Raw genomic sequence first — 18,979 nt, forward strand, 5'->3', positions numbered from 1 at the left:
CAGGGAAGGTTCTTCTTTGTGGAGGGTAGACAGAGGAAGGCAAGAATGAAAGGTACACTTAGAAGGCTACCACACAATCTAAACAAGAAAGAGTTTAGACTAGTATGGTAAGAGGGAAGATAGTAAAAAGTTTGAGTTGGGATATATATTGAAGGTAGAGTTAACAGTACTTGCTGATAGGATGAACATAGAATGGGAGCAAAATAAAGGTGTCAATGATTTCCAAAGTAAGTTGAGACAAAGTGAAACTGTGAAGCTCACATAAAACATGGGATGCCACAGAGGTTGGCACATTTGGGAATGTAGTTGGCTCTGACTGGGGGTGGGGAAGACATTTTTTAAAAAATAAATTTATTTTATTTATCTTTGGCTGCGTTGGGTCTTCACTGCTGTGCACAGGCTTTCTCTAGTTGGGGATAGTGGGGGCTACTCTTCGTTGCGGTGCTCAGGCTTCTCGTTGTGGTGGCTTCTCTTGTGGAGCATGGGCTCTAGGCACGTGGGCTTCAGTAGCTGTGGCACGTGGGCTCAGTAGTTGTGGCTCGCGGGCTCTAGAGCACAGGCTCAGTAGTTGTGGTGCACGGGCTTAGTTGCTCCACAGCATGTAGGATCTTCCCAGACCAGGGATCAAACCCGTGTTCCCTGCATTGGCAGATGGATTCTTAACCACTGTGCCACCAGGGAAGTCCCGGAGAAGACATTTGATGGATATTCACATGTATTTTTTGTAAGTTTTTGAAAAGAGGCTGGTATGTCACACACCTCCTCCAGTTCCCCAAATCACTCTAGACCCAGGAAACTAGTATCCCTGCCTTTCCCTCCATAACAAGCCATGTAACTCCATGATGAAGATAAGGATATTCTCAGAGGAAATTCACATTTCTAGTCCCTGGACTAAAATTCACTCATGTGTGAAGTTCTGAATCTCAACATCAAACATAGGAATAGCTTTTAGCTTTAGAAATGTCACAGGCCACACAAAGAGTTAAGGAGACTGCAGCCAGTACCCTTAGACCGCTCCCTTTTTCAAATAGAAAACCCACCAGCATCTGGAATCACCACATAGTTCTCCTTTCTGAAACAAGAAACACAAATACAGGGTAGTCTTTAGCTGATTTCATTAGGATGAACACAAAGCTCATTAAAAGTACTCATTTAGGGAAAAAAAAGCTTACTCACATAAGGTTTCAAAATAGTATACAAATAAATAAATACATTTCATGAAAATAATTTTACATTGTCTCCACTGACTGCTTCTTTGGAGAAATGTGAATTTCACTTTCATCTTTACTAGGCCTCAACTTCCCTCACCTTCCCTTCCAGTCAACCTCAGATCTCACTGAATAATTTTAGGGATATATAATCTGGGTGGAAAGAAATGAATAGCTTCGTTTTTCAAGAGTTTGTATCACTATTTGGTGGTTTTTTAGTGTATTTTTGATTCAGTAAAATAAAAAACATCTATCTCTTAGAAGAATCAAATGAGGTAATGCATATAAAGCATTTGGAAGCTTATCTTCCAGATAGTATATGTACAGACTTAAATCTTCATATGTAATATTTAAATTCAGCAACGCTTTTGTCACCCTACCACATTCATTTACTGCTGCAGATAATTCCTCTCACTTGGGGGTAAGTTTCTAATCTCACACTTCGCTCTCTTCAAGGCAAATGTCCCATTCTGTTGCATACTTTCCAATTTGTCAGGACAGCTAAAATGCAAGCTTCTCCAATTTTTTCCATTCCCCATCCATGTGCTTTTTAACTTCAGTTTACCACTGATGGCATTTATCACATTCTAATCAGGGACTCCAAGAAATCAAAGTTTCAAATCACTTGCCCATTCTCCATGAATTCATTATCTCCTCTATCCGAATTCCTTTTCTTTATCCAAAATCAAAAAAATTAACGGCAGTGAGGCCTTTTCTTCTTTTAGCCCCCAGATTATTTCAGGCAGACTGTCCTGACTCTCAGGGGAAGGTCGCAGGTCTAGACTGGTATGGGCTTAATTCTTAACCCAGAAATGTGTTAGCAGTTCAGCTATAAAGAATCTCACAACTGAAGTATTCTACAAAGGTGTAAAGAAGTCATTTCGAGTTACAACTACAGAATGGAACCGGATTTTTTTACTTAAGTGTTTTGCCCAAGGTACATTTATCATATGCAGTGTTCTAAGGGTAGAGATGTGTCCCCAGTGTGGTGGGATAATCCTCCATGTTCTAAAACACTGGAGGCTCCTCCAATGGCCTAAGAGTTCCTAGGTCTTACTTAGCCCAGTTATCCAAGACATAGTTTCTTAAAGTGACCTCCAATTATACCTTTTACCCAATCAGCAATCTTCTAAGACAGCCCGCTGACTGGCAGCCCCAGTCATACAAACCACACGTTTACTCATTACTAAAGAAGGCATCCAAGGCTCATCTTAATCTTTGACCTAAAAGCCCACCTCCCCGGCACTATCACCACACATCTTAACCTTTTAAGACTTAAAATTACAAGCCACACAAAAGGCTGGAGTCACTGCCCAAACCAGTTGTTCTCTGTTTGCATTTACTTTCTTCTTAATCTTGGCTCCATGTTGTAAATCACCCACGGAGTTTTGGAAAAGTGATTCCTGGATTCCAGTACCAGAGATCTTGATGTAATTAGTGTGTGTGGGGGTGAAGGGTGATAGGGGGTAAGGGGTGATGATTTAAAAAAAAATCCTCAGGTGCTTACAGGATACACAGAATCTGCAGACCTGCTGCTGTATGTGAAAAACTCTTCTCATACTAACCCATCTGCTATGGGTTAAATTGTGTCATCCCCCACCACCCCCCATGGCCCCCCAAGAGTCCTAACTCCCCGTACCTCAGATGTAACCTTATCTGGAAATAGGGTCACTATTAAGTTAAAATGAACCCATACTGTAGGGTGGGCCCCGAACCCAATGTGACTGATGCCCTTATTTATTTTTAAAAAGGCCATGTGTAGAGACAGAGACACAGGGAGGACACCAAGTGAAGACAGAAGCAGAGAAGGGAGTGATGTATCGATAAGACAAAGAACACGGCTTCCCTGGTGGCGCAGTGGTTGAGAGTCCACCTGCCGATGCAGGGGACATGGGTTCGTGCTCCAGTCTGGGAAGATCCCACATGCCGTGGAGCGGCTAGGCCTGTGAGCCATGGCTGCTGAGCCTGCGCATCCGGAGCCTGTGCTCCACAATGGGAGAGGCCACAACACTGAGAGGCCCGCGTACTGCAAAATTTAAAAGAACAAAAAAAACAAAAAAAAAAAAAACCAAAGATTTCCAGCAAACCACCAGAAGCTAGGAGAGAGGCATGCAACCATCTTCAGAAGGAAACGGCCCTGCGAACACCTTCATTTCTACCCTTCAGAACTATGAAAAAAGGCATTTCTGTTGCTTAAGCCACCCAGTTTGTGGTACTTCGTTATGGCTGCCCTAACAAACTAAACCACCAGTTCACCTGAATTTATTTACTGACCTTTTCATTTTGACATGGGTGCACCTCCCTTCAAAGACTTTAACCAATAACCATCACCCACCCAGCTCCATAATATACAACACTACTTACTGCTTTTTCCTCACTTTCAATATGTATTTGAGAATTTATGTGCTAAGGACTGTTTAACACAAGATAAAACAATGAACAGAAACAAGCACAGTCCTTACTCTCATGGAATTTAGTCTAGTGGGAAAGGCAATCAAAGAATCGTCCAAATAAATATAAAATTGCAAATGTGCTTTGCATGAAAGAAGCTGTAAGTGGTGCAGTGATGTCCCAGGATTCTCCCTTGTTAAGTTTGTCAAGGAGGGCTGCTTTGAGGAGCAACACTGAAGCTGAATTAGCGAAAAGGGGGAGAGTGGTGACTGAAGTCAGGGAAGTGTATGTGCAAAGTCTCTGTGACTGGTGGAAGGATACACTAGGCATCCATTTATTCAGAGGGTCAGTAGGCTGTGCTAAAGTATTATTTTCAAAGGCTAAAATTCATGATCCTCATACAAATATTGACAGTGATATGTCAAAGATTTTGCTCAACTCAGTAATTAGTTAGGGAACCAGTTAGAGAGTAAAGTTTGTTGCAAGAGAAATGAGAAGCAGTTTAAATAAAATTTCTTAGGGTAGATCCAAAACTGGTTAATACTCTACATGGTAATAAAACCAAAACCTTTAAGGATTTCTTTTCTACCAGATAATTCTTCGAGTTAACATGTAACTTAAGTGTCTGGGTTCTCATCAGCTGGTAACTACCAAAGTCAATCGCAGATGCATTTTCCTAAATAATTTAAATAATCTTTTTGTGTTGGTTAGACAATGTCTCAGACTGACATTGGTAGGACATGCTGCATTCTCTCTTGGTTTCTAAGTTTGGGAAAATAGTTCTTAAGAGTCAAGTTGTGGAGGCAGGAGAAATTTGAGGTAAGATGAAGGTGAAGATTTAGACTCATATATACAATTATTATTAAATTCTCACATTTCCCTATAAAGTAAATCGTCATCTTTCCCACAGGAAATTGGGAAGGGGTTTGAGAACCATTATTCTGAGTTCTAAATCTCAATGTCTCAAATGATCATCTAACTTCCAGCTCACTCACCTGAGCTAAACCCCACTTCTCAGATCAGGGCTAATTTCCCCTTAAGTCTTGTGATTTGATGTGAAGATATGCAATGACTTTTTCCAGGCTTACATTTTTTACAAATTTGAGACAGAGCTTGCTTTTAAAATGATGATCCAGGTTTAATTCTTTACCCTTGTCACTTACTAGATACTTAACAGCTATGTGACTTTAGGAAAATTAAATCACCTCTGAGCCTCAGCTTCTACATTTGAATAACAAAGATCAATACACACTTATAGGTTGTTAAAAACATAAAGGGAGATACACTATGTTAAACCTTTCATTAAAAGTCCCTCTAGTAAATATTTTTGTTGTCTTTTCAGCATTGTATGACCACCCCTGAACAAGGCTCTAGCAAAAAATTTTCAGTTGATTATCAAATAGAGAAAGTTGAAAGCAAATACAAGACACCACTACAACATTACTTAATGTAATAGCTTTTCAAAGCAGTGAACTATCAGGCTTCTTTTAAGAAATCTAATTTTCCTTGTAAGAGAGAAGTTGGATACTTGAAATATTTTTAAAATACATTTTCTGCAACACCTCCTCCCCACTGAGATAAGGTATCCAGGGAACTTAATTTGTCCTCTATTTGGAGTGATGTTAGAAGTCTTGACAATGTCAGGAATAGGATGTCTCCATTCTACATGTCACTCTGATGATAGCCTCAAATCTAAAGTCTTGATTATACCCAATTCTGTTTTCAGAAATCTCTAGAGTCCTTAACCTAGTCTTAAGGATCCCAGACTATTTCCGTCTCTAATTTCCCAATCTTATGCTGCATAGGCATTTGCTGTTCTAATTAACGTGGAGCCCTTCAGTTATTATCATCCATGATTCAGGTTAAATGTAACCTCTTCCACGAAATGGGGGTTGAAAGCCACATGAATGCAAAGGCTCTGGGGTGTTAACCTGGGTTCCAACTCAAGTGCTAAAAATCTTTTATTGGATTACTTTGTAAAATAATTTATATAAAGTCAGGCTTGTAATATTCTGGCCTCTTGTGGTCTTAGATTTCACACCAAAGAAGATTGAGGGCTAAAAGTACCATTACAGGAAGAAACATGAGGGAGGCAGATGCTCAGAGAGTCTGAATTCATGCCTCCATTTGAAATACAAAGAGAAAATACAGGCCTGAGAGCTCCTTGGAAGGCTAGATCAGAGAAATTATAGATGAGGGATCTCTTTGTCACATCATAGAAGGATATCTGGCCATACTCATAGTCCAGGAAAACTCCAACTCTGTGCATTTGGTCTCTCCAGGAAACCCTTTTTAAAGGGGGAAAAGCCCAGAAAGTATAATCAGTTCCCATAATGGATCCTGTGAATAAAACCTTATCTCCGGAAGCACTTCTGCTGGCAGAGCTTCCGTGTACGCCCAGCTGCCACTGTGTTGCCTTTTCCACATCCACCTCCCAGTAGTGCCGCCCTGAGGTGAAGCTCTCCACACCCAACACAGTGGCGCTGAAGTCAAATCTCTCTGGGTGACTGGGTACATCCTGCTGCACATTTCTGAGTCTCACACTTCTCAGATCCTCAGATAAGACCAGACAGGGATGAGCTGTCTTAGGGTCCAAAGTTATAGGTCCTGCAGGGAGAAAGAAATTTAGTTAACCTAGGGGCTTGTCAGTGCCAGAGACTGATGATTTCTAACATGCAGGGGCTTCCTCATGAGTGGGCATGGGTCTCAGGAACAGATATGGGAGACGCAATCTAGGAGAGCACAGATAAAGGGACCCGGGCTTCCCTGGTGGCGCAGTGGTTGAAAGTCCGCCTGCCGATGCAGGGGACACGGGTTCATGCCCCAGTCCGGGAAGATCCCACATGCCATGGAGCGGCTGGGCCCATGAGCCATGGCCACTGAGCCTGCGCATCCGGAGCTTGTGCTCTGCAACGGGAGAGGCCACAACAGTGAGAGGCCCGCGTACCGCAAAAAAAAAAAAAAAAAAGTAAGCAGATAAAGGGACCCCTAAGCTCTGTTTCAAGAAATGGGGGAATTTCCTGGTGGCCTAGTGGTTACGACTCCCGTGCTTCCAATGCCAAAAAAGAAAAAAAGAAAAAAAACAGAAATGGACATCACAGAGGAACAAAGTCAATAAGATAATGGAAGGAGATAAAAATGAAATCTATCTGAGGAAGAAGAACAAAATAATGAATAATGAACTACGGAGAGGTTTAGAAATACCTCTCAAAACAGAAAGGAATTCTGCCGGGCTGTAAAAATGACCTGATACTCAGTCCTAGCCCAGTATCACCTGAGACCCAACTCTAGTCCCTAAAGATCTTCTCCAAGCCTGGAACAGCCAGAAACATTAAGTCTTCTAATAGAGCAGTTAATTCATGGCTCTATCCTGTGACTGAACTGCTTTCTTCATCTTAAATATCACCAAGATGTGACAGATACTTAGAAACTGCTGCCAGCAGGCCCTTAATGTTGAGTAAATCAAAAGAGAACATATCAGAGGCCAGAAATCCTGTGAGAATCCTCCAGAAAAATCAAGCTGAGATCAAGAACACTCACTGTGATTTCTTATATGTGAATGAAAGTGGTATGTGCCTTCATATCGCTAACTGTTCCTTCTCATTTCTTTCTGTTCAACTTTTAAATATTCAGATTTCTCAGGGATTGGTCCTGGGTCTTACTTTTCACTACTTGTACTCTTTTCCCCTAAGTGCCTTTATATAGCCTCAGTTTTAAATATCTTCTATATGTTCATGACTTACTCCGTAAAAAATTGACAAATACCAGTTGAACAAAACGCAGAAATTTCAAACATACTCCATCCAAAATGGAACTCCAAACCTATCCTTTCCCAGTTTCTACTTTTCAGTAGAACACTTATTGCTTTATAGTTGGTCAAGCCATAAACCTGTAGTAGTCCTTGATTTCTTTCTTTAACATCTAATCCAGCAGCAAGTTTTATGGGCAAATGAACTTAAATCTCTGCACTTAATTCATATCATTATTAAAGTGGTCTTAAAAGCCACAAGCCTTGAATTTTAAATTTCAACTTGTCCCAGGCTCCTAGTATTTCCAGAAGACTGGCAGAAATAAATGCAAAATTTCTCTAGAAGTATGTACACCTTCATTTCTGTCCTCAAAGAACTTCTAAAAATAATATTTAAGGAAAAAAGGAAAGCTTACTATTAAAAAAATCATTAACCACACACTCAAAGTAAAAAAGTACTACTGAGTGAGACTAGCAGAAATAAATCTGAAGGACTTCCCTGGTGGCGCAATGGTTAAGAATCCGCCTGCCATTGCAGGGGACATGGGTTTGATCCCTAGTCTGGGAAGATCCCACACACCACGGAGCAACTAAGCCCGTGTGCCACAGTGACTGAGCCTGCGCTCTAGAGCCTATGAGCCACAACTACTGAGCCCACATGCCACAACTACTGAAGCCTGCATGCCTAGAGCCTGTGCTCTGCAACAAAAGAAGCCACTGCAATGAGAAGCCAGTGCACTACAACAAAGAGTAGCCCCCGCTTGCGGCAACGAAGACCCAATGCAGCCAAAAATAATAAATGAATAAATTTATTTTTTAAAAATCTGAAGAATTTTACATACTGGAATTGCCAGGCACAAACTCTACAATAATTTTTGCTTACTATGCTTAGAAACAAAAAGAAAAACTTAAAAGTATCTACAGAATATAGGAAACTAAAGAAAGCAAGACTAAGTGGATTTGACAAAGAACTAAATACATTATCTAGAAACAGAAATAAAATGTATTAAATAAAGTGCCAATGGATTACAAGAAAGCTACAGAAAAATATGTCTCATTAGCATAAATGCAAAAATTCTTTAAAAACCATTACTACATTGAATCTGGCAATATGTAAAATGGCTAAAACATTATTACCAAGAGTTTATCTTGGGAATGCAAGGGTGGTTCAACATATGAAGCAAATATAATTCATATCAATATATAAAGGAAAAAAATAAATATTTTGGTAGATACAGAAAAAAGCATCTAATAAATTCAACATCTGTTCATGATACAAAGTTTTAGTGAATCAGGAGTAGACAGGGAACTTCCTCAACTTGACAAAAGGCAACTATGAAAAACCTACAGCTAACATTAAACTTAAAGGTGAAAAACAATGCTTTCTTTCTTCTTAAGATCAGGAAGAAGGTAGATGATTCTCACCACTCCTATTCACCATCATATTGAAGGCGCTAGTAAGTGCAAAAGGTAAGAAGAATACAGAAAAGGCTTACAGAAAGGAAGAAAAAAATTGTCTATATTTATAGATTACTTGAATATCTTTGTAGAGAATCCCCTCAAAATCTATAAAAGTCACTAGATCTAATAAATCAGTTTAGCACAGTTGTAAGATACAATGTCAATCAATATACACAAATGAATATTTCTATATACCATCGATAAACTAGAAATAAATAAAATTTCAATTAGAAGTTGATATTTAATTCCATGAATAGAACTAAAAAATACTTAGGTATCTAATTAAATATGTACAATATTAGCTGAAAACTACAAAACACTGTTGAGAGAAATCAAAGATGACCTAAATAAATGGAGATATACCACCATATCCCTAAATTGTTCTATAGATTCAGTGTAATACCAATCAAAACCCCAGCAGGTTTTTTGTAGATGCCAACAAGCTCATTTTAAAATTTATGTGAAGAATTTAGAGTAGCCAAAATTATTTTTGAAGGACCAAATCTGAAGAACTCACAGTGCCCAATTTTAAGACTTTTTGTAGAGTAATCAATCAAGCCAACGTGGTATTAGCAAAAGGATAGATACAATGATCAATGGACCTATTAGACTTGACATAGATCTGCTCGTATGTGCCCACGGATTTTTAACAAATGATTTTGGAACAACTGGATACATACATGTACTAAAAGAGGAGGGGAGTTGTACCATATCTCGAATCGTACACTAATATAACTTTAGGGGTCCCACTGGCAGTCCAGTGGTTAAGACCCTGTGCTTCCACGGGTTTGATCCCTGGTCAGGGCACTAAGATTCTGCATGCCACACAGTGCAGCCAAAAAACAAACACACACAACTTTAAATGAACAATAGACCTAAATGCAAAAACTAAAACTGTAAAAATTCTAGAAAGAAATCTTTGTCGGGGTAAAAAAAGATTTCTTAGGACACAAAAAGCACACACCATTTAAAATAGAAAAAGGTAACTTCAAAATCTAAAACTTGTGCTCTTCAAAAGACACTGTTAGACAAATGAAAATATAAACCACAGGAGAGAAATATTTGCAAAGAGTCGTTTTAAATCCTTAAGCTATCTGGAATTTCACTTATGGTAGGATGTTCATTTTATCCTCAAATACAAATGTAAAGTGTCCTGTGATCATGGACGTGTGTCAACTCACTTTGCAGCACTTCTAGCATTTTGCTCATTCCTGTTATTTGGCATAAACTCAGGTCTGTGATTCGGGCGGGCTCTAGACACTGAAGCAGTAGTGACTCACTCCTGTTAAAGAAAGGACAATCTCAGTTACCTGTGTAGACCGCAGGCCCCTCCATCCAGAGGATGGATCTCATTACATGGCCTTGCTATCCGCACCCCAACATCTCTAACCCCTGTGTGCTCACAAATCAGATTGTGAATCTGACCTAAGTGTTTCCAAAATGAATAACTTACCTTTCCAAAGAATATCTTGCATTCTATGGGGTGAAAAGAGACAAAATTACTAGCGGGTATTTAAGCCAAGCCTTTTGTGAATTGTGCTCATGAAAGTATTTTCTCTTATAATAATGAAACTCGATTTCCATGTAATTTCTTCAGCCTCATGGTGCTAATTCTCAGATACCAAAGTTCGACACTGAATAGGAAAAGTCAGAAAAATGCTTGAAATCACTGTTATATTCCCAAGGGATTTAATCTTCTATACCTCAAATTCACAATGCTCCACATTCAAATTCTGCCCATCTATTTGCTTTCTGTCCTGGGGCTGGCAGGAATTGAGCCTGCTGCCCCGCGTCCTCCGCCCGGGCTTCCTGCAGCCACAGAGACAGGCGTAGCCTTGTGGAGGGGGGGGCGGGGGCGGGCTCTGGGGGTCCCTGCCCCGGGAGTGTCCACCTGTGGGAAGGGTGGACTTTGTTCCCCGAAGAGGGGCCTGCTGAGCCCTGGGTGGCAGGGCGGGGGTACATCTGGGACACCCTGGGCCCCAGCCAGCCCTGTGGTGACCCACTCAGGCCTTGGGCAGAGGCAGGAAGGGGGGGACCCGGGGGCGCATGGGACGGGGCCACTGACCCACGCTGGGTGTGGGAATGGGTCTTTGTGTGGCCGCAAGTGCTTCTGTCCCCTGTGGGTGTTGGGGCGTGGGTGTTCCTGGGCGGGTGGGAACCCAGGGGTGGCCGGTGGAGGGGCAGGGCGCCCTCGGAGACTCCTGAGAGGCAGCGGGTTCAGGACCTGGGGGTGGCGGGCCCAGTGGGCCCAGAAGGAAGCCCCCTGTGGGGAGGGGCTGGGGGGGCCTGGCAGGTGGCAGGGGTGGGAGCCACGGGCATGGTGGGGCACCCAGACCCTGGGGTTGCCGGCTGCCCTGTTCTTCAGCCCCTGAAACAGAGGTTCCCGGACTCCAGGGCCTTGTGATTGATTGAGGCCCCTGGGGCATTTCTGCAATGGGGCTCTGTCTTGCTGTTTATCTTCTTGGAATTTAAAGTTGGAAAGATTTAGAAATTGCTCTTTAGTCATTCATTTAAAACAATAATAAACTCATTAGTTATTAAAAAACAAACAAACAAACAAAAAAGAAAAGAATTGAGCCTGCTAAGCTGGGGATAGTGGCTGGAACCAGGTCAGGAACTGAACATAACTGGGTCACACCTATCTGCACTGTCTGGAACTACGCATGGCTCTAGAACAGAACCTAAGGGTTTATGTGCAGGGGCTTCTCAGAGTACTCATATTGCAAATGTGGGCTTGGCAGAAGGATATAAACAGTCTTCAAAAGATAAAAATTTACTTTTTGAAAATAGTAATGCATGTTACTCAACAAAATTTAAAATACACAATACTGGGAATTCCCTGGGGGTCCAGTGGTTAGGGCTCTGCACTTTCACTGCCAAGGGCCCGGGTTCAGTCCCTGGTTGGGGAACTAAGATCCCACAAGCTGCGCAGCCTGGCCAAAAATAAAAAAATAAAAACTACAAAGAATCAAAACAGTTTAAAAAACAAACAATACTATACAAGTAAGTCTCACCCTTGTTTCCCAAGGTTACTGCTGATTACAATGTTTGTGTTTATTTTGCCAGAGGTTGTCTGAATGTTAATGAGCATATATGCTTATACATATACTCTAAATAACAAAAAGTTTTCTGCATGTTTTTTTCACTTAATGAGATATCCTGAAGATAATCTTTTAGTGCATTTAGAACTGCTTTACTCGTTTTTTTATGGTTGCAGAATATTCTATTGTAGGAATACATCATAATTTGACTAACCAATTATTTACCTTATTAAAGGACATCTCAATTCATATTTACTACTGATCAGTGAAGCAGCTCTATACATACTATGATTTTATAATGAGTCATAATGCTTTTGGTAGCCTTCATGTATGACTGAAGATCACTGGGTACTGTGTTCTAGAACTGGCCCCTAATAAGTACTGTCCAATTCTCATTTCTCAAATACTGTAGTGAAGGTTATTCCCAGAATCTTACCTGGAGCAACGCTGAGGCAGATTGCCCACACTTCTTCTCCAGCTCTGTGGTGATCTTCTGGAGGCCGCAGATCTGTTCAGAGAGCCTGACTTCACTCTCCCTCAGTTTACTCATGTTCTCTCTCCCCAAACAGTTCAGTCTCTGCAGAAGCATCCTTATTACTATTCAACAGCTGACAATTTCTCTTATTCGCTAATTCAACCATCTCTTTAAAAACCTGCTTTACTGCCTGCCACCCCAGAAACAGAAATAATTAGACAAGGCCAGGATATTCCCCTGTGTCAAGCAAGACACCTCAATAGAAACTTAATTCTTTGACACAATATATTTATGTTGATGTGGACAGTATCCACATAGTCTACTTAATCAGTTCACAACCTGGACCTAAAACAGATCACTTTTTTTTGCTCTGCAGTTTTTTCAGGAAGTTTCCTATTTCCTTCATTAAATTAAAACTATGGCTTATTATAATTTAATTAAAAATTAAATTCACTGATGAGAATAAAATAGATAATCAAACCAGAAAGGATACCAGTTTCCTTTCTATCCTGGCAAAGAAGCTCCACCTAGTTAAATACATGAATGTTCCATGTTATTTTTTTCTTAACTCAAGTGATATCATACTCCACTGCTGATCTGACAGCTTGATTTTTTTCTTAATAAATAATATGCTCTTGGAGAGCATTCCTTATCTACATGTATAGAGCCATGTTATCTTTTCTAAATGCTGAAGAGCATTCCATTGTATGTCCTGTACAATGTAGTTCATGAGTCCAACATTGATGGATACAGGTTGTATCTACTCTCTTCCTATCAACAAATATTATAGTAACACCTAATACTTACATTACACAATAATGTACAGACATACAAACACTATTTAAAGAGCTCTATGTAGATTATCACACTGAAGCCTCACAACAATGTTATGAACTAAGGGCTATTATCCTCATTTTACAGCTAAGGAAACCAAGTCAGAGGTTAAGCAACATGTCTAAGGTCACCTAGAGGCTAGTAAATTGCAGAACCCAGATACAAATCTCATCAATCTGGCTTCAAAGACTACCTCAAAGCCACGGCTCTATACTGAAATAATTTTACCGCACTTCCTTACCCACGTGTCCTTTTATATGCATGTAAGTATATTTGCGAGATAAATTATCAGAAATAGAATTGCTAGATGACTATATCCCTTCTTTTAATAGATCCATGGTTGTCAGTGGATGTCTTATTCTAGAATTGACATACTGTTCAGCTCTTCTTTCTCTCATTTCCCAAATATTGTTAGGATGCCATGTTTCACATCTCACCTGTAGTATTTCCTGGAACTTCTCCTTTAGCTTTGTGGCAAACTCCATCAGTTGGTTCTGACTGGCTTCTCTCAAGTTCAGGTTGAATCCGCGCCCTTGTGGACTCTGGAAGTTCACTTTGTTTTCTTCAGTCATCAACCAGAACCTTATCCTATATTCAGACTCAATCATCGCTTTCAAATTCTGTTCTTCTTCCTTCACCATAGATGACAGAATTCAGGTTAAACACCACAGATAAATACCTATGGTTACTTTCCATCTATAATTTTAATATAAAGACAAAGAAATATAAAAGTACAGGGGAAGAAGTAACAGATACATAATACAAAGGACAGAGAGAATTTCAGAGTCAACATCAGCCAAGACATCAATACAATCTTAGAAAATGAAATGTAGATGAAGAAATGTTAATTGACTTAGAAAACTGAGGAATCTATACAACCTCAGTGACCAAAAAGGAGACCAGGAAAACGGGAAGGCAGCACCAATGGCTTTTGCTGCTTTGGATAGGGGGTGTGAGATGCTTTGGATAGGGGGTGTGAGAAAAGAGGAATCAAAAGGTGACTCTAAGGTTTTTAGACAAAGAATACAGTTGCCAAAACATAGAAAAGTACGGAAGGGGTAGACTCCAGAAGTGGGGAGGGTATCAGCAGCTGAGTGTGGGATATGTCAATTTTGATTAGTCAGTTAGCCATCCAAGGAGAGATGCTAGGCAGGAAGTGGGACATGAAAACCCACCACCGGGAAGTCTGAGCTAAAGACATCCATTGGGAGTAGTCAGCTTAATGACCATATTTAACCTCCTGAGACTCTGTGGAGTCAAGATTTATCAAGAACCTGACTATTCTCACCACGTCTACCACCCCTCCCCCGCAGTTCACCATTACCTGTCCTTGACTATTGCAAAGAGTCCCTTTCAGGTCCCCCCACCTGTGCTCTCACCCTCCTACAGTCTTATTCTCATTCAGCAGCTAGACTATTCCTACGAAAATGGAAGTTAGATCACATTACTGCTCTGTTCAAAAGTTTCCACTGGCTTCCTTTTTTCATTAAAAAATAATAAATTTTTAAAAAGAGAGAAAAAAGAAAAGAAAATCAACTTCCTTATAAGATGTGGCCTTCTGATCTCATCACCTATTAGCCTCCACTTCCTTCATAACCCCAACCAAGGACACACCAGTCTTGAGATCTTTGTACTTGCCCTTCCCTCTGCCTAGAATATTCTTCCCACGACTGCACAGCTCACTTCCTCACCTCCTGGAGTCTTCTCAAAACCAATTTTGGAATGACAAGGTCCTGATCACTTTGTTTAAAAGTACATCCCATCACTCCTGTTTTTTTTTTAAGAAAATGTACAGCACTTACAATGTAACATACTACACATTTTACTTGTTTACCTCCACTAGAATGTCAATTTCACAAGGCCAGGATTGTTTGTTTTGTTTTTCTTTTCACTACTGAATCCCCAGCACCTAGCATAGCTCCTGGCAAACAGTGGGACCCCAATATTTGTTAATATATGGTGCTTGGAGCTGAAAAAAATGCCTACCATCCTCAACTGGATGAGAATCTAGTATAACTAGCAGAACAGTTACATATGAAGGGAGGGTCTGAAATTAGAAGTGAAATGTGCATAATGGATGGTGATTCCTCAATTTGAATAGTAATTCTTTATTTTTTTTTTATTGAAGTATAGTTGACACAATGTTGTGTTAGTTTCAGGTGTACAGCAAAGTGACTCACTTACACATATATTTCTCAGATTCTTTTCCCTATATATAAAATATATATATTTATAGATCTAAATATATATATCTGTTTTATATATAGTACTGTATATGTTAATCCCAAACTCCTAATTTATACCCCCCCCCACCCTGGAATAGTAATTCTTAAATTGCCCTTTAAATGGCTTCAGGATTTACATGGCCACCAAAAAAAGTACATAAGCTGCTCATTCTCCTATGGCATTGTTATAAACTGTGCTATCAGTCTTTGCCAATAAGGGATGCAAATGCCATCTCACTAACAAATTTAATATAGTTAATTTGTATTTCTCTTACCATGAGCTTATGGACCAATTCAGTATGTTCAAAAGATATCTGCATTTTGTTTTCTGTGAACTCTCATGTCTTTGATCATTTTTCTGTAGAGTTTCTAGTCTTTTGCTCATTGACTTTTTTTTTGGCTGTGCGGCTGTGGGATCTTAGTTCCCCAATCAGGGATAGAACCCATGCCCCCTACAGTGGGAGCCTGGAGTGTTAACCACTGGACCACCAGGAAAGTCCCCTGCTTATTGACTTTTAAGAGCTTTTTACACATGAAGAAATTAACACTTTTCCTACCTATGGATTTCAAGTAGTTTTTCCTGGTTTGTCATTTGTCTTTTGATTGTGTTTATATTATTTGCTATCCAACATTATGGGTAATTTCCCCCTAAGGATCAAGATAAGCACTGACCTGCATCATCACCATTCTTTCTTGCTCATCAGCCAATATGCTTTTAGCTACTTCAAGTTTCTCCTTCAATGTGTTCAATATCTCCTGGAATAACTTCTGCAGAGAAATATATCACAGAATTCCAGGTAAAGTAATTGCTTTACAACAGATAGATTCCTAACCTTAGACAACTGAAAGGCCAATAGCCCTGACTACAATGTTTTCCTAGCCTTGAAGTTGAAGGTCTAAATATGGTACTTATCTAGTATTCTTTGATAAACATCAACTAAGGGAATGGTCTTGGAGGATCAGAATATCTGTCCCCCAAATAAATAAGGTAATAAATAAGAGGAGGCAGCCAGAATGACAGTGGTCTGGGATCTGCATGAAGCTTACCCTATAATTCTCAGCAGCCTCTTGTACTCCATATACCACGTGATTCTTGTGCTCCAGGGACGTGAAGTACTTGTCACAAAGCGTGATTTGGTCATCATGGCAGAACCGCTGTGATGGCTCCAGATGTATCTCATAGTGGGCATCTTCTGGGATTTCTTGCTGTAACTGGAAGCGGAGCCTTTTAGACATGCCGGCAGGTGGCCCTAGTTGAAAATTGGGCTGCTTCTGATGTGGAATACACCTCCCCGTACTCTGAAAAGGAAGAGAGTGGCAGTGTTCTGGTGCATACACTTGTTAACCTCAGTCCGCAGTCAAGCGTCAGCAGCTCAGTGCATCCTGGACTCCTCAAATCCAGCAAATCTTTGGCAGCCACGTGCTTGGGAAAGGAGACAGGAGTTACACGAACGATCAAGTTTCCTAAGAATTTCAAGCAATTGGTTGAAAATTATTTACAAGTGACAACACAGCAAGCCACCTCCCTGCAAGTCATTAAAAAAAAAGAGGGACTTCCCTGGTGGTCCAGTGGTTAAGACTAAGCCCTTACACTGCAGGGGGCACGGATCAGGGAACTAAGATCCCACCTGCCATGCGGCATGGCCTAAAAAAAAAGAAAAGAAAAAAAATGGTGCTCAAAGAAGGCACACTGCTGCAAAGAGCATGAGAGGAACTTAGGAGCTTCTGGGACTAAGGGGAGGCAGAGGCAGAGCCTAGCCTCAGGCACTCAGGTCGCAAATTAAAGGAATCACCCACCCAGTGCTTGCACGAGCCAAAAAGCAAGGGCCTCCTTGTATGCCTCCTTAAACCATAGAAAGGTGAGGCAACGGGTTACCACTTTTAAGGAAGGGCTTACTTTCAGATTTCAAGGTGCGCATACATGAGAAGCGCACTTACTTTCAGATTTCAAGGTGCGCATACCTGAGAAGCGCGCCCTTTTGGACTCCCTAAGTGCGCATGCGCCTGAGTGAGGTAAGGCAAGTTTTGCGCCCGAAGCCCAAAGCACGTCTCACTAGAGACTTGGCCATTAAAAGGTGTTCGTTAAAAAAATAAATAGGGCTTCCCTAGTGGCACAGTGGTTAAGAATCCGCCTGCCAATGCAGGGGACAAGGGTTTAAATCCTTGTCCGGGAAGTTCCCACATGGCGCAGAGCAACGAAGCCCGTGCGCCACAACTACTGAGCCTGCGCTCTAGAGCCCGCGAGCCACAACTACGGAAGCCCGCGTGCCTAGAGCCCATGCTTCTCAGAGAGGAGAAGCCAACGCAATGAGAAGCCCACGTCCTGCACCGAAGAGTAGCCCCCGGCTCGCTGCAACTAGAGAAAGCACGCACGCAGCAAGGAAGACCCAACGCAGCCAAAAACAAACAAATAAATAAATAAAATATATTTTAAAATAAGTAAATAAAACAACCCCCCCAAATAAATAAAACCTTTTCAAAAATAGTAAAGGGAATTTGCACACATTTATATGTACGTATACATATATTTTTTCATATATACATGTATATATATGTACATATGCACAGATATACATATGTACATACAGATTTTAAGGAAACAGAACAAGGGATCTATAATCTCCTACATCCAGATAATTCTGATTACCTTTGAGCAACAATTCTACCTTTTCACTAGAAACATTTTAATTATATTCTTAAAGTATATTACCTACTGAATTTGGGAATCTCTTTCCCAATAAAGAATTGCCTTAGTTTCCTTGTTTAATCCCATCTCCAGCCGTTGTTGGGTGACACCATAACACCGAGTATTAATTTATCAAAATTCTCTAATTTACATCTGCCCATTCCATCTCATTAGCCAGTTTTTGACAATAGCTCTTGAAAGGAATTGACCTGCCAGAGCGCAGAACTCCCAAACTTCCATTTCTGGATTTATTAGCTTCTTCTGCCTCTCACGCTCTCAATTCCACCCAAACTTGACCATCAACCAATCAATCTCTTCACCCTCTTTTAATTTTTAAGATATGCAAAACTTCAAAAAAAATGTCTGAAGTTGTTACTCTTATATACGTGATGACACTTATTTTTTTAGGGTACATATTAAAGCAGCAGACTTGATTTGCCTTTTCACTGTGTTGACATTTGCACTGATAGTAGATAAAAGTGCTGGTTTGTCTTACCATTAATCAAGGAAGTAGCACCAAACAGTACCATAGTCATTTATTGTATTTTTTAAATCTCTACCTATTTCCATGCTCCCAGTTTAAAAGAAAAAAAAAAGCCCGTTTTAAGAACATTCTTATTTCTTGATGCAATAGTAAAGTATTAAATCTCAACCCTGAGTACAAGACTTAGCATTCTGGGTGACAAGATGGAAAATATGTGTAAAGCATTTATGCTGCATATGGAAAAACAATGGTTGTCTCACAAAAAAGCATTTTCTATGATTGTTTGAGTTGTAAGCCATACTAGCGGCGTTTTTTCATAGGTCATTTTTAGTAGAAAGAACAAATGAGACAAACTGTGGTCATTCAGATATAGTGATTTGGAAAAGACATTTTCTCAAACACTGACAGAATGACCCTGTCATTTCA

The 18,979-nt window shown here is 40.4% G+C and overlaps 1 protein-coding gene across 1 annotated transcript; it reads right to left on the reverse strand.

Moving 5' to 3' along the window:
• Positions 1–5,625: 5,625 nt before the first annotated feature.
• Positions 5,626–16,743, reverse strand: TRIML2 (tripartite motif family like 2). The gene is made up of 7 exons (XM_022570962.2): positions 16,431–16,743; positions 16,056–16,151; positions 13,596–13,790; positions 12,286–12,426; positions 10,262–10,284; positions 9,990–10,090; positions 5,626–6,206 (listed from the first exon to the last, which is right to left on the reverse strand). Exons 1-7 carry the CDS (start codon positions 16,617–16,619, stop codon positions 5,635–5,637), a joined length of 1,317 nt encoding a protein of 438 aa, XP_022426670.2. The 5' UTR covers positions 16,620–16,743; the 3' UTR covers positions 5,626–5,634.
• Positions 16,744–18,979: the final 2,236 nt, after the last annotated feature.

Source organism: Delphinapterus leucas, chromosome 21 (genome assembly GCF_059928025.1).
Source record: "Delphinapterus leucas isolate spDelLeu-1000000601 "Yukka" chromosome 21, BTC_Dleu_Yukka2, whole genome shotgun sequence".
Classification (NCBI taxonomy): domain Eukaryota; kingdom Metazoa; phylum Chordata; class Mammalia; order Artiodactyla; family Monodontidae; genus Delphinapterus; species Delphinapterus leucas.

Bases quoted from the DNA above. Each gene is read 5' to 3' on its own strand.
- TRIML2 (XM_022570962.2), bottom strand. From the start codon at position 16,619: ATGTCTAAAAGGCTCCGCTTCCAGTTACAGCAAGAAATCCCAGAAGAT. The intron at 16,152-16,430 runs GTAAGCTTCATG...ATTTCTCTGCAG, and splicing joins AGGCTGCTGAGAATTATAGG to AAGTTATTCCAGGAGATATT. The intron at 6,207-9,989 runs GTGAGTTGACAC...TTCTCCCTGCAG, and splicing joins AATGCTAGAAGTGCTGCAAA to GACCTATAACTTTGGACCCT.